The sequence below is a fragment of the Mustela putorius genome, unplaced genomic scaffold, assembly GCF_011764305.1.
Source record: "Mustela putorius furo isolate JIRA1106 unplaced genomic scaffold, ASM1176430v1.1 tig00000129_pilon_pilon_pilon, whole genome shotgun sequence".
NCBI lineage: Eukaryota > Metazoa > Chordata > Mammalia > Carnivora > Mustelidae > Mustela > Mustela putorius.
This window is the reverse complement of record NW_025421290.1, coordinates 7208303-7220861: the sequence shown is the minus strand read 5'-3', so window position 1 is coordinate 7220861 and position 12559 is coordinate 7208303. Positions and strand designations below refer to the sequence as shown.

The window sequence follows — 12559 nt, the reverse complement described above, 5'->3', positions numbered from 1 at the left end:
TTTCCCCTATGGTTGCTTGGCTAATTTCTAGTCATTCTTTTAAAAAATAATTTTATGTAAAAGAAACATGGACTTAATTTAAAACTTGGAAAATGCAAAGAATTATGGGGAAAGTCTGTATTAAAAGGTTAACTGTGCTTCACATTCTGATTCTTTTTTTTTTTTTTTTTAAGGTTTTATTTACTTGACACAGAGATAGAGAGTACAAGTAGGCAGAGCAGCAGGCAGAGGAGAGAGAGAAGCAGGCTCTCCACTGAGCAGGGAGCCCAATGTGGGGCTGGATCCCAGGACCCTGAGATCATGACCTGAGCTGAAGGCAGCTGCTTAACCAACTGAGCCACCCAGGCAGCCCACACACTTCTGATTCTTTGATTGATTTTTTCCAGGTATTTTCTATGCATATATATTTATGGATCATACCTTAAAAGTTTGTATTGTGCTTTATTCATCTAATATTACATTGTAAGATTCTTTCTCAACTTGTATAAATTATTTGAAAACATCTTTTTTTTAATGGCTACATAATTCTCGTGTTTGTGTGTGTGTTTACAATGGAGCCTTGAACACTGTGAGTTAGGGACACCAGCTCCGCCCCTATAGTCAAAAACTCACGTGTAAATTTTGACTCCCCAAAACCTAGCTATGAATACCCTACTGCTGACTGGAAGCCTTACAGATAACCTGAAGAGTCAATTAACACTTATATTGTATATTATATGTTATATACTGTATTCTTACAATAATAACTTTTTCTTAAATTTTTTTGTATGTCTAGTCTACATAGTTCGTCAGTGACTTTTTCCAAATTGTTGCAAATATCCAAACAATTTTCCAATATATTTGTTGAAAAGAAATCCACAAATCAGTGGACTTGACAGTTTAAACTTGTCTTGTTTAAAGACCAACTGTATAGTATTTCTGAAGTTTGTTTTAATCCTTGTTCATCTTTAGATGTTTCCTTTTCATATTTTTCCTATAATACATAATGCTACAAAGAAGAGTTTAGCCCATAACTAAGACAGCTCCTCTGATTATTCTAGAAAATTCTAGAGTGGTATTACCGGAATGGTAGAACAGAACACTTAGATTCTTGTTACATGCTGTTGGGTTGCTATCCAGAAAAGGTGGTCAAATTTATAAACTCACCAGTCATGTTCCTCTTACTTAAAAACAGCCTCTCTCTCATTGAGGCTCATAAACTCGGGGGGTTTTGTCTTTGATAATTTGATTTTAGTTGTGCATTTCTTTGATTAGACTGGAAATTTTTCTACATTATTAAACATATGTAGTTCTCCTTTTATAAACTCTTTCCTACATTTTGTATTTATCAGAAAGGATCACCAAAGGATGCCTGGGTGGCTCCTCCGTTGAGCGTCCACCTTTGGCTCAGGTCATGATCCCAGGGTCCTGGGATTGGGTCCCACATTGGGCTCACTGCTCGGTGGGGAGCCTCCTTCTCCTTCTGCCTGCTGCTCCCCTGTCTGTGCTCTCTCTGACAAATAAGATGAATAAAATCTTAAAAAAAAAAAAAAAAAAAAAAAAAAAGGATCACTAAGTTCCCTGGATAAAGCTACTCTTTAGAGTAGCTTTGTTTAGAGTAATAGAAATGTGAATAGAAGAGCATATAAAAGTTCACACATTAAAAATTCACACTGTTAAGCCGCTAGAGAATGAAATACTACTGGCAACTGTTCATTCAGAAAAGAAAGCTAAACACGTTTCTTTCATTTAAAGAAACTTCCTCTGCGCGATACTATAAAATTGTTTTTATTGATTCATTTGATAGCTTGATAGTTACCATAGTTAGCCTTCCAAAAGGAAAACACACACAAAAAGGGGTACTTCCTCTGACAATACAACACATATTATATTTACACATTAAATATACAAGTGAAAGTTAAACTTGAAAACAAATGCACTTTTTATCATATGATACTCTAAATTACAGCTTGTATATTCCTGATTTGGCCATTTCACAGTTTTGCTATGCCACACACAAACACACACACACATATATCCAAGTTAATATATTTCTGAGACAAACCAGAGGTTTGCTCTCTGGGGTTTTCAGTGGGGTTGCTGCTAAGCTGGAAATAAGGCAAATATCCTTATCTTTGGAAGGGATGGCTGAGTAGGGGTCCTGGGACTATTCGAATGTACCAGCTCTCCAGGTCAGAGTCTGAGTGTGTTGGAGTACAAAGGGACCCCAGAGCGGATGAAAACTAATATTCCCCATATGTTCTTTTACCAAAGGTGGAAGTTCTTACCTACAAACTGGGCTTAGAGTTTCTTGTTTGGTTTATTAGCTGCAGCTGTATTTTCCCCTCTTCTTCCTTTTGGCCATAGTGTTGTAAACCTTTGTAAACATGTAAATGTACGATTAAAGTGCTTGGTTGTGCTCCATTTGAGCCACATCCTGCTCTAGGTTTGAAAGCACAGCTCTCAGGAACCTCAACATGATCTCACGGTTTCCACAAAGAGCAGAATATGGCTGTTAATAGGTAGATGTTAAGGTTGTTGTTACCACCTACCCTCAAATGAGGCTGACTGAGTCCTGGGTGGGCTTTACTCTGTGTTGAATACCCTGTTGCCTCACGCAGCCAAACGCAGTAAACATGATTCTCTGGTAAGTCACACATCCCTGTATTTCAAAGAAGCATAGATCCCTCCTGCAAAGGATCTGTCAATATGATAAACTTATAAAATGAAGTTTCCAGAAATTAGAACATTTTGTAACCCACTCCCAAATTTTGATACCTTAACACCCAAGAACCTAGACTCCAAAAGAGGAAAAACTAATTTTTCTTCTCTGGGCTGTAGTCACACCCTGCCTTATGTCTACTTGTTTATGGATCTCCTCCCTACATGAGCCTCCAGAGGGTGGCTGGGGAAAGTCTCTCCAAACTTTGACCTGGCTATGTTCCCCACCTCACTTCTCTGTGGAGCATCTGTAATTCAGGCTATTGTCATACAGAATAAACAAATCAGGTTTCAGTAAAAATGAATAGGGTAAGAAATTTTAAGATCACATATCACATAATTGTAAACAGTGGTGTTTCTTTTGGATTTGAATAAAGACCCTGAGGTCTCTAGACGTCTCTAAAAAATTAGGGACACCAAGCACAAACATTGGAACAATTAATGTCATCACTTTGAGACTTTTAACACTAGTTACAGTATGTGAAATTGTAGTTGCTGTTTAGAATTCGAAAACTTCTACTGGACTGGCTCATGAACAGAAAGTGAACACACATTGTTAAAGATGTTATCATATAGTTTTGAAAATACATTTCGATGTTTTGTTATAGGACATAACTTAAAATTTTTAAGTCTTTTTCTTTAAACGTGGTTGTTTGACAGAAAATGTAACATATTCCTCAGCTTACCAGAGACTGGGTAGTAAAACAGTGTCACAGACTGGACTCCACGTTAGTTCGGCAGGAATTGTTGGGCCAATTTCTGTACGTAAGAGGCCTTATGAAAATCTTGTGAAAAAACATCCGAAATACTGATGTTCTGAAAATTATGAAAATCCAAGGGTCCACAATGGAGATTACAGACAGAAAACGCAAGGCTCGGAGGTCTTCCATTTCTTCAGAGTTTCCATCTATCTCATGGACAGTTTTAAATGCTCCATAGTAAGCACGATACTGTTTTAAAGAAAAACATCCCATTATGATATTGAAAGGCTTGTGGAAGAAATAAATGCACTTAACCTTACTTTAAAAACATTAATTTTGTATGAACATGGCAACTTGGTTTGGAAGATTCATCTTGGATAGATGTATTAGCTGCAAAATCTACTGCAGTGACGGGGGTGAGTGAGGCGGCCAGCAGATGTAGGGCTGAGCTGAAGGGGAGTAGAAGGGAGGTACTCCTGGGAGCCCTGGTCTCAGGCCCTGGAGGCTGTTCCGCCTGCTGTGATGCTGCAGGCCTGAAGTGTCCAGGTCCCCGCCACGCAGAGGAAGAGCTGAGGTGGGGCATATCCAGTCCACTGAATTTTTTTTTTTAAGATTTTTTAAATTTATTTATTTGTCAGAGAGAGAGAGAGAGAGAGAGAGAGAGAGAGAGCGTGCACACACAAGCAGGGAGAACAGCAGGCAGAGAGAGAAGCAGGCCTCCCGCTAAGCAAGGACCCCCCCTCCCCCGCCGCCCCCAGAAGTCAAAGTCGTGCTCAATCCCAGGATCTCCAGACCATGACCCGAGCCAAAGGCAGAGGCTTTACTGACTCAGGTGCCCCAGTCTACCTAACCTTTTACAAACAGGGTCAGCACACTCCCCAAAACACAGAGGTTTTCTTTTCTTCCATTCTCCTTTCTCTCTTCTGCCTGCTTCCTGTCTTCTTATTAGCCCAGAAATAAGCCTTACTTGTGAATGTCATGTGTTACGGAGACAACAATGATACAGAAACTTTTAGTCAACATAAGGAGACAGGAAATACTCCAGTAAGATTGGAGGAGACTTATAAAAGGACCTGTTTGACTCCTGTGAATTACTTATTCTTAGAATAATGGTTACCTTTCTGCGATTGACACCCTCTTTTCAAACTAGAACACATACACACATACACACACACACAGAAATATAAGCCCACTTTTTGTGCCTGACTGCCCCTATTGTCTTGATCCTCCCTAAGGTGTCTGGCCTCCTTGGAGCCATACAAACTGCCCTCTCCCATGGCTTTACCTGCCATTGAGCCAAAAATGGCAAACACTTCAATTAAAACTACAGTTGCCTCCCACTCTGTTGGAGGCCAACTATTCTGTTCCCCATGCTTACTGAGATTCTAAATCCATAATGGGACAAAATGGGCTCTAATGGGACAGAAAATATATAAACTCAACATCTGTGGAAGGGGATATGAATAACTGCCCAGACCAGACCCCTTTGGGGCAGTTAAGGAATATGATATGTGTTTTCCCATAATTGTTCCTTACCTTGTGCTCTCATTTTTATAGAGCATTTCAGTAGGCTCAGATATTCCCATCTCATTCCCATTAAGAAGATATACTCATAGGGTACCTGGGTGGCCCAGTTGGGCCTCTGACTTGGGTGCAGGTCATGATCTCAAGGTCCTAGGACTGAGCCCCGTGTTGTGTTTCCCATCAGCATGGAATCTGCTTGTCTCTTTCCCTTTCCCTTTGCAGCTCCCCCCATTTTGTTCACACACTCTTTCTCAAATATATAAAATCTTAAAAATAAAATGTATTCATATCTGAATGCCCTCTCCCATCATCATTGATTATATTACTAATAATAATGGCTAGTGCCCATGTAGAGCTTACTATATCCAGGCACTGCTCTGAGCATTTTATTTTAAAAACTTCTTTTCACCCTCACAAAAATCCTCTGAAGTAAGGATGATTGTTATCTTCATTTCACAGATGTAGAAACTGAACATTTTACTTTAAAATCTTTTGGATTTTACATGCCCAAATCCTTGCTCCTTTCAAGGTCTGTCTCAAATATTGTGCCCTTCAAAGCCTCTTTGAGGTAGTGGCTAAGCCCATTAACTTTAGAGTCTGACTATAGGGTTGGATAAAATCCTCTAACCAGCTGTGTGAAATTGGGCAAGTTATTCCATTTCCTCATCTACACAACAGGGAGAACTGTACCTATCTTACTTTCGTAACTGTTGAAAGTCTGAATAAGATGGTATGAGTAAGTCCTTGACAACAGGTCCTAGCACATAATAAGAACTCAAAATTTGCTATTTTATCAATTAGTATTGACGCCTTTTCTCCTCTAAACTCTCTTATGGCCTCAATCACTCCACCCCTCACCCAGTATTCAGCTTTGGTGGGCAGATGTGATTTTTTATTTATTTTACATAGCCACAATGAACTATAGTGTCTTGAACATTGTAGGTACCAGTTGAATTTGATTAATTGACAATAGGCTCTACACTAGAGCTGATTTAAAAAGCAAATACTTCATATAAGTTTGTTTTTACATTTGCTCCTTCCTCTTGAAAGTGGAGGGCAGCCTAAAACAATCCCAACTGTTTCAGAATACTTGATTAGTTGGGATCGGAGTAGTGAAATGACACCTACATAACTAGAATCATTTTATTTCTATGCACTATATATCCATGTCAATTCTGTTGCATATAATTAGGTTATCTGTATTTTCAAGTCACCTGATTTATATTAGAAATGTATTGTTCTACACCTGACTTTTTAATTTTATTTTTATTTTTAGAGTTTACTAAAAATGACAGAAATTAATTCATTTATGACAGTGACCTAAGTACATAATCTATTAATTCTGAAAAAGGTATCAATGTGAACATAATTTAGACTTTCAAAAAACCTCTGTTGCTCAGTACTATCCTCTAGAACACACTTTATAAACTGCTCCTATAAAAGATGGCTAGATTAGTAAATAACCTCAGAATATACACCCCATGTGTTTAAAGTAGTTCAATTTACACAGGGAATTGGTGTGAGAAGAGCTCCCTCTATTGAATCTGAGAGTCCATGAAAAAATGTTGCTATTGTCAATTTGCTTGAGACTCATGCAGCAGGACATCCCTGCTGAGGAGAGCTCTCTGGATTCTAATGCCCCTTCCACCCAGTTTATCCATCACAACACCCTAGACTTCATCTTCTGCTCTAGTTGCTCTGGTTGAAATCCAGTTTCAACCCTTTTCCCTGGGCCCATGGCTTGCCCACCATCCCTTACATACCTCTATACCTCCTTTGAAAGGAGCATCCCACCCATTCTTTTTGTCCACCTGAATGAAATACATACATGAGTCATCTCAAAACATGCAGGATGTCCTCTATCACATCTCTGACTCCATGGACTGGAAATATGCAATTACACAAGCTCATACTTATCTTCTCCTGGCTTGTCAACCTCTCAAGCTACTATGTCGAATTTATCATTAGATCCCTCTCTCATCTGTCCCCGCTCCCCTACCAACCTCCAATACATTGTAGGTCTCTAAGGTAAAATTAATTTTGATGAAAATACGTTTTATGCATTAGAGAACGTACTGCAAACAGCATCTAAAGCTGATCCCATATTCTTTGTATTTTCTTCCTGAGAAAGTTTTCAAGGTGGAAACTTGAAAATTCAATTTGGGGAAGTATCTTGCTCTAATGCAGCACTATAGCAAAATTAATTTTAAAAAATCAAGCCTCAACACACTTTTCATTAGCTTAATGAAATACAATATTCATGCTATGAGCAAGGTTTCTTTTTAAGGTTCTTTTCTCCCTTCATACATAGCCTCAGCGAGGAGCCTGCTTCTCTCTCTCCCACTCCCCCTGCTTGTGTTCCCTCTTTCACTGTCTCACTCTCTGTCAAATAAATAAATCTTTAAAAAAAATAAGTAAAACTGAGTTTAGAAAAGATAAATGAGTCACCGTCACAGTTATTAAGGGAGAAAGGCTAATTCAAACCTATGTATTATGTTAAAGCCATTATCCTTTCTGAAAGTTATAGTTCCTGTGAAGAATGCTATCTGCATTGCATATCTTTGGAAAGTTATAGTTCTTTATAAAATCATTTTCAAATCCATTATTTCCTTCCATCTTCACAATTCCCTATAAGTTAGTTATTCAAGTCTCCTGAGAGACATGTCCAAATGCAATGTTCTTGTATTATGCTCTATTATGTTCTTTTCTGCATTATTATCACTAAGACATTCAAACTGAGGACATAATATCCATGCATTTGGCTACTGTCTGCTTTTTCACAGCATAGGTAAGTAAGGCTATGAGTTTAGAGCAGAGGTCTGCAAACATTCTCTGTAAAGAGCCCAAGAGCAAATATTTTAAGTTTTATAGATCAAGGGGCAAATGGTGAATATTTGGTAGGTACTTTTATAACAAGAGCAAAAACACATTTCCACAACTTTCATTGATGAAATTTAAAATGTAATAATAATTAAACACTTTTGGGATGCCTGGGTGGCTCAGTTGGTTAAGCAACTGCTTTTGGTTTGGGTCATGATCCCAGTGTCCTGGGATGGAGTCCCACATCTCCCATCTCCCTCAGACTCTGCCTGCCATTCTGCTGCCTGTGCTTGCACTCTCTCTCTCTGACAAATAAATATATAAAATCTTTAAAAAATTGATTAAGTACTTTTGGGGGGGGTAATTCATATCTACTATGGAGAAAAACCAAAATCTTTTTTTTTTTTCTTGAAATAGTATTTGAGTTAATTGGGGCTTAGAGTTCCTGTTACTGCACACTATCATCAAATTGATTGCAAAATCGATTCATTTGCCAAAACTATTCTTAATTTTATTCACTATACAAAAACATTAGTAGGATGAATTTGAACTGTGGGCTGTGGTTTGCCAAGATTAGATCCCTGGACCAGCAGCTTTTTACCTCACCTGGGAACTTGTTAAAAATAAGAATCCTGGGGCACCTGGGTGACTCAGTGGGTTAAGCCTCTGCCTTCAGCTCAGGTCATCATCTCAGGATCCTGGGATCAAGCCCCCGCATCCGCATCCCACATCAGGGCTCTCTGCTCAGCAGGGAGCCTGCTTCCGCCTCTCTCTCTGCCTGCTGCTCTGCCTACCTGTGATATCTCTCTCTGTGTCGAATAAGTAAATAAAATCATTAAAAAAAAAAAAGAAGAAGAAGAATCCTTCAAAAATACCTGAATCAGAAACTCTGGAGGGTGGGGCCCAACCAGCCCGACTGGTGATTCCCAGCAGGCTAAAGTTCGAGAACCACTGCTAAATATCTACCTCAGTATCTTTTCTATACATAGAAATGTAGATTTGTACATTTTTGGTAATTCTGATCTTAACCCTGCATGATAATGCTACAAACAACTCTTCTCCCACATATCAAGACCTTCGTTTAAGGAAAATCATTGTATTTCACCTTTATCCAACCTTGAAAGTGACATCCAAAATTGCTACATTGTCGTAAGAAACTTAACATTTCTATTCACAGAAGTCTCAGCGTTCAAAGGCGCTGAACTGGCAATGAATTTATTTAAATGTTGTTCATGCTGCACAAGCACACTGGGGCTGGGGGAGAGGAGCAACCCTCAAAAAGACTTCTCAGCATCAGCGGCTGCCAGAAGTCTTTGCCTGGACGCCAGCGGGAGATGCCTTCAAAACGCCTCGGTAATTCAATCTCCACCACCACCCCCGTCTGTAAACTGAAACCCGAGATAATGACTTTCTTGTCACCTCGCTAGACGAGACAGGCACAAGACCTGTCAAGGCAGGTTATCAAAACGAAACCCCTGGCTGAACCGTACCTACACACCTGCTTGTCCAAACAGCCTCTCTGCCCGTATCGCCACCATCCTCCACGGCGGCAGCACCAGGAACAGCGGCCGCCACTCCTCAAAGTTTCCGATAGACTGTTTAAAACTAAATCTATCTTTCGTCACCGGTGCGAATCGCCCTGGCATGATCACACGTTCCCTTACTCTCTTTCCATTACGACACCTGGGGGAAAACTACCAGGTACCTTAGCCCATATCTGATGCCTTTGAAATCATAGGCGGGTCTAAGAAATAAAACATTACCTAGCCACCGGGAAAGAAAGGACTCTTACTGCCAAGGAGGAACCAAGCTCTGAAGCGCAAAAAAGACCCCGAGATCTTCCCAGAGGAAGAAGAGAGGAGGGGGTGCTGCTAACCGGAGAAGTTTTGCGGGGCTAGGAAGACACCATCAGCCTTGGTCTTCCCCTTCCCTGTTTGGGCTCAACAAATTCTGTTCTGTGTCGTCGGGGCTGTGGAGGGAACCGGATCTGGGGAGCACCACTACAAACCGTCGCGGCCGAGGGTGCAGCTCCTCCTGCGCGGCGTCCGACACGCTCCACCCTTCCCTCCCGCCCGGCCGCGCTCCAGTGCCCCCGCAGCGTCGGCGCGAAGGGACTCACTATTAAAGGCAGGGAGCACATAGTGAAAAGCACGGTCATGAGGGCCAGCAGCAGCAGGTGGTCCAGCTCCTCCAGGGGCTGCGCGGCCGCCTCCCGGTCGTAGGGCCCCGGCTCCACGCGGCCCGGAGTGCAGCAGCGCGGGCGCCGCCGCAGCCGCCGGTGCATCTCGTAGAGGTTGCGCATGGCGCTCAAGTTGCACAGCACGATGGCGAGGACCAGCAGCGCCATGAGGCTGGCGTAGAGCACCGAGTAGCCCAGCACAGACAACGAACGCTCCTCGTGCACCATCTGGATGAAGCACCAGGTGCCGGGACAGTACTGCACGAACTTCCCGAAGCCCACGAAGGGCAGCGCGCAGAAAGCCAGACAGAAGGCGCCCACGACCGGCGCCACGAGCGCGCCGCGGCGCAGGGTGATGTGCCGTCGGTAGAAAAAGGGGTGCCCCAAGGACAGCCAGCACTCCAGGGCCATGGCCAGGAGCTGCAGCGTCGAGGCAAGCCCAAAGAAGGACATGAAGAAGGCGTAGGCTTGGCACAGGGAGCTGCCCGACGCGGGCGCCAGTCCCCACAGGCTCCGGTTCTGCGCGTAGGCGGCCAGCACGAAGGGGCTCACGAGGGATTTGCCCAGCAAGTCTGTGATCGTCAGGCCGCACACCAGCACGTAGAAGACCGAGGGCGGCGGGCGCGGCGGGCACGACCCCAGCCCCGAGCGCGCCAGCAGCCCGAGGGCCAGCAGGTTGCCCAGGAGGCCAGCGCTGAAGAGCACCCCGCCCATTGTCGCCGAGTTGCCCTTCTCCACCGAGGTGGTGTTGTGACAGCGGTAGGGCGGCGGCCGCATGGCGGGCAGCGCGGCGGACAGGAGCGAGGCTGCGGGAGGGCCAGGGCCCCGGCGTCTGCGTGTGGGAACCCCTGGCAGCTCCGCGCGCGGCTCCGGACGGGAGGCTGCGCTGCAGAGGCAGCTCCACCGAAGCGAGGGTGTTCCTCACCGTCGGCGCCTCCTATCTAAACCCTCCGGTCACACCCCGCCTCTCGGGGCGGGCCGCGCGGCCCGCGTGCGCTCCGCGCACGGACATCGCGGATCCCGGGGCAGCAGCGCAAAGATCTCCACGCTGACGCGCCGGCCGCCAGGAGACTCAAACCTTCGTGCCCAGAGTCGGAAGGAAAGAAACATCGCCAGAGTTTGAGCACTCAAGGCGGGTCCTCCCTACTAGGCAAGAGAACTGCTGGAGTGGAGGGGAGAGAGGCGTGAGGAGGAGGTGGCGGCGGAACTCGTGAGGGGCGCGCGGAGCGGAGGCTGAGAAAAACCACGAGCTTTTGAATTCGTGGAGTAAGGAGGAGTAAAGGTAACCCATATTTGCATAATACTTAAACCTGAGCGCCCATCGCCCTCCAGGTCCGTGCGAGCTGAACAATGATCTTTACTTATTACGCGAGGAAAGTGAGACCTCGGGTGGTAAAGTTCTCTTTGCCCAAGATAACAGAGCCAGTAAGTGGCGGAAGTGGACCTGGAACCCGGATCTTGTGTTTGTAGAGTGCATCGGTCCTGCTTCCATGTCTTCTCCTCTGGAGAGGTTGGCTAGATTTTAGGGAAGTGGCTCCAGGAAAAACCAAGAAGAGATGCCAGCCTTGGGTACCATGAATCGCAGTGGCTGTGTGTAGACGGTAGGAGGAGTATAGTTAAGAGCACTAACGCTGTTTATCATATAGACCTGGGTTCGAGTCCTGCTTCTGCCTGCCGCTTACTGCTTTTGTGTCCCTGAGGGACTTGATTAACTTCTCAAGAAGTAACCCCTAGCCAGCCTGCTTGGCTTTTCTGAGGCGTAGGGATAACATTGGTAAAGTGCGGACACTTAGGGACGCCTTGGTGGCTCAGTTGGTTAAGCCACTGCCTTCGGCTCAGGTCATGATCCCAGCGTTGGGGGATCGAGTCCCACATCGGGCTCCTTGCTCAGCAAGAGCCTGCTTCTCCATCTGCCTCTGCCTGCTACTCTGTCTGCTGGTGCTCACTCTGACAAATAAATAAATCTTAAAAAAAAAAAAAAAAATGGCGGACACCTAGGAAGTGCTTGTTACATTTAGTTGTCAGGATTCTCACCTGTTTTAGGAAGTCTGTTTTAGTAGCAGAAATTTAACTGCCGTCTTTAGCATGGATTTTGAAGCCAGAAAACAGTAGACTTGATTTAGAGCTTTCTCACACTGTCTTGTGACTACTGGAAAGCATTTGTTCCCTTGCATCATAGAGGCAAGGGAGTTCATGCTGGTAAGAGTGATTTCTTTCTTTAACCCTTGATAAGGTGGGAGAGCAATTGGCTTTGAGAGTGGAATTTGAGTGGGATTAGGACCATATTACACAAACAAGTAGATTATGCTTGGTTTCAAGAACCTAATTCTTATGACCAGTGCCTGTTTTGATGGATAGATTGAGGGGGAGGGACCAGGACTCTTGACCTTTGATGTGAAAGCCAGAGAAGCTGCCTCCAGGCTGAAAGCTTGGCTGGAAATGCAGGCCCTGGGGTAGAGATGAGAGTCCAAGCTTTGGAATTGGATAGTTCTGGAATTGGATAGCTGTGGCGCTGGGTTAGTTTACTCAATCTCTCTGAGTAAATCTCCTTGCAAATAGGATATGGGATTTATGCTGACCTCCTGGAGTTGTTGTGAAGTTGCAAAAACCCAATGTGTTTGGCAGAGAGTAATAA

General features: G+C 43.9%; 1 protein-coding gene across 2 annotated transcripts; it reads right to left on the bottom strand.

The window, feature by feature from the left end:
* Positions 1-1751: 1751 nt before the first annotated feature.
* PTGDR (prostaglandin D2 receptor) lies at positions 1752-11115 on the bottom strand. 2 transcript variants are annotated; one of them, XM_013056194.2, is made up of 3 exons: positions 9865-11115; positions 3387-3650; positions 1752-2680 (listed from the first exon to the last, which is right to left on the bottom strand). In XM_013056194.2, exons 1-2 carry the CDS (start codon positions 10699-10701, stop codon positions 3411-3413), a joined length of 1077 nt encoding a protein of 358 aa, XP_012911648.1. In that variant the 5' UTR covers positions 10702-11115; the 3' UTR covers positions 1752-2680; positions 3387-3410. The 2 variants fall into 2 exon arrangements, with proteins under 2 accessions (XP_012911648.1, XP_004738842.1); XM_004738785.3 differs by having other exon boundaries at positions 1752-3650.
* Between the last annotated feature and the right edge of the window lie 1444 nt (positions 11116-12559).

Bases quoted from the DNA above. Each gene is read 5' to 3' on its own strand.
- PTGDR (XM_004738785.3), bottom strand. From the start codon at position 10,701: ATGCGGCCGCCGCCCTACCGCTGTCACAACACCACCTCGGTGGAGAAG. The intron at 3,651-9,864 runs GTGAGTCCCTTC...TCTTTAAAACAG, and splicing joins TGTGCTCCCTGCCTTTAATA to TATCGTGCTTACTATGGAGC.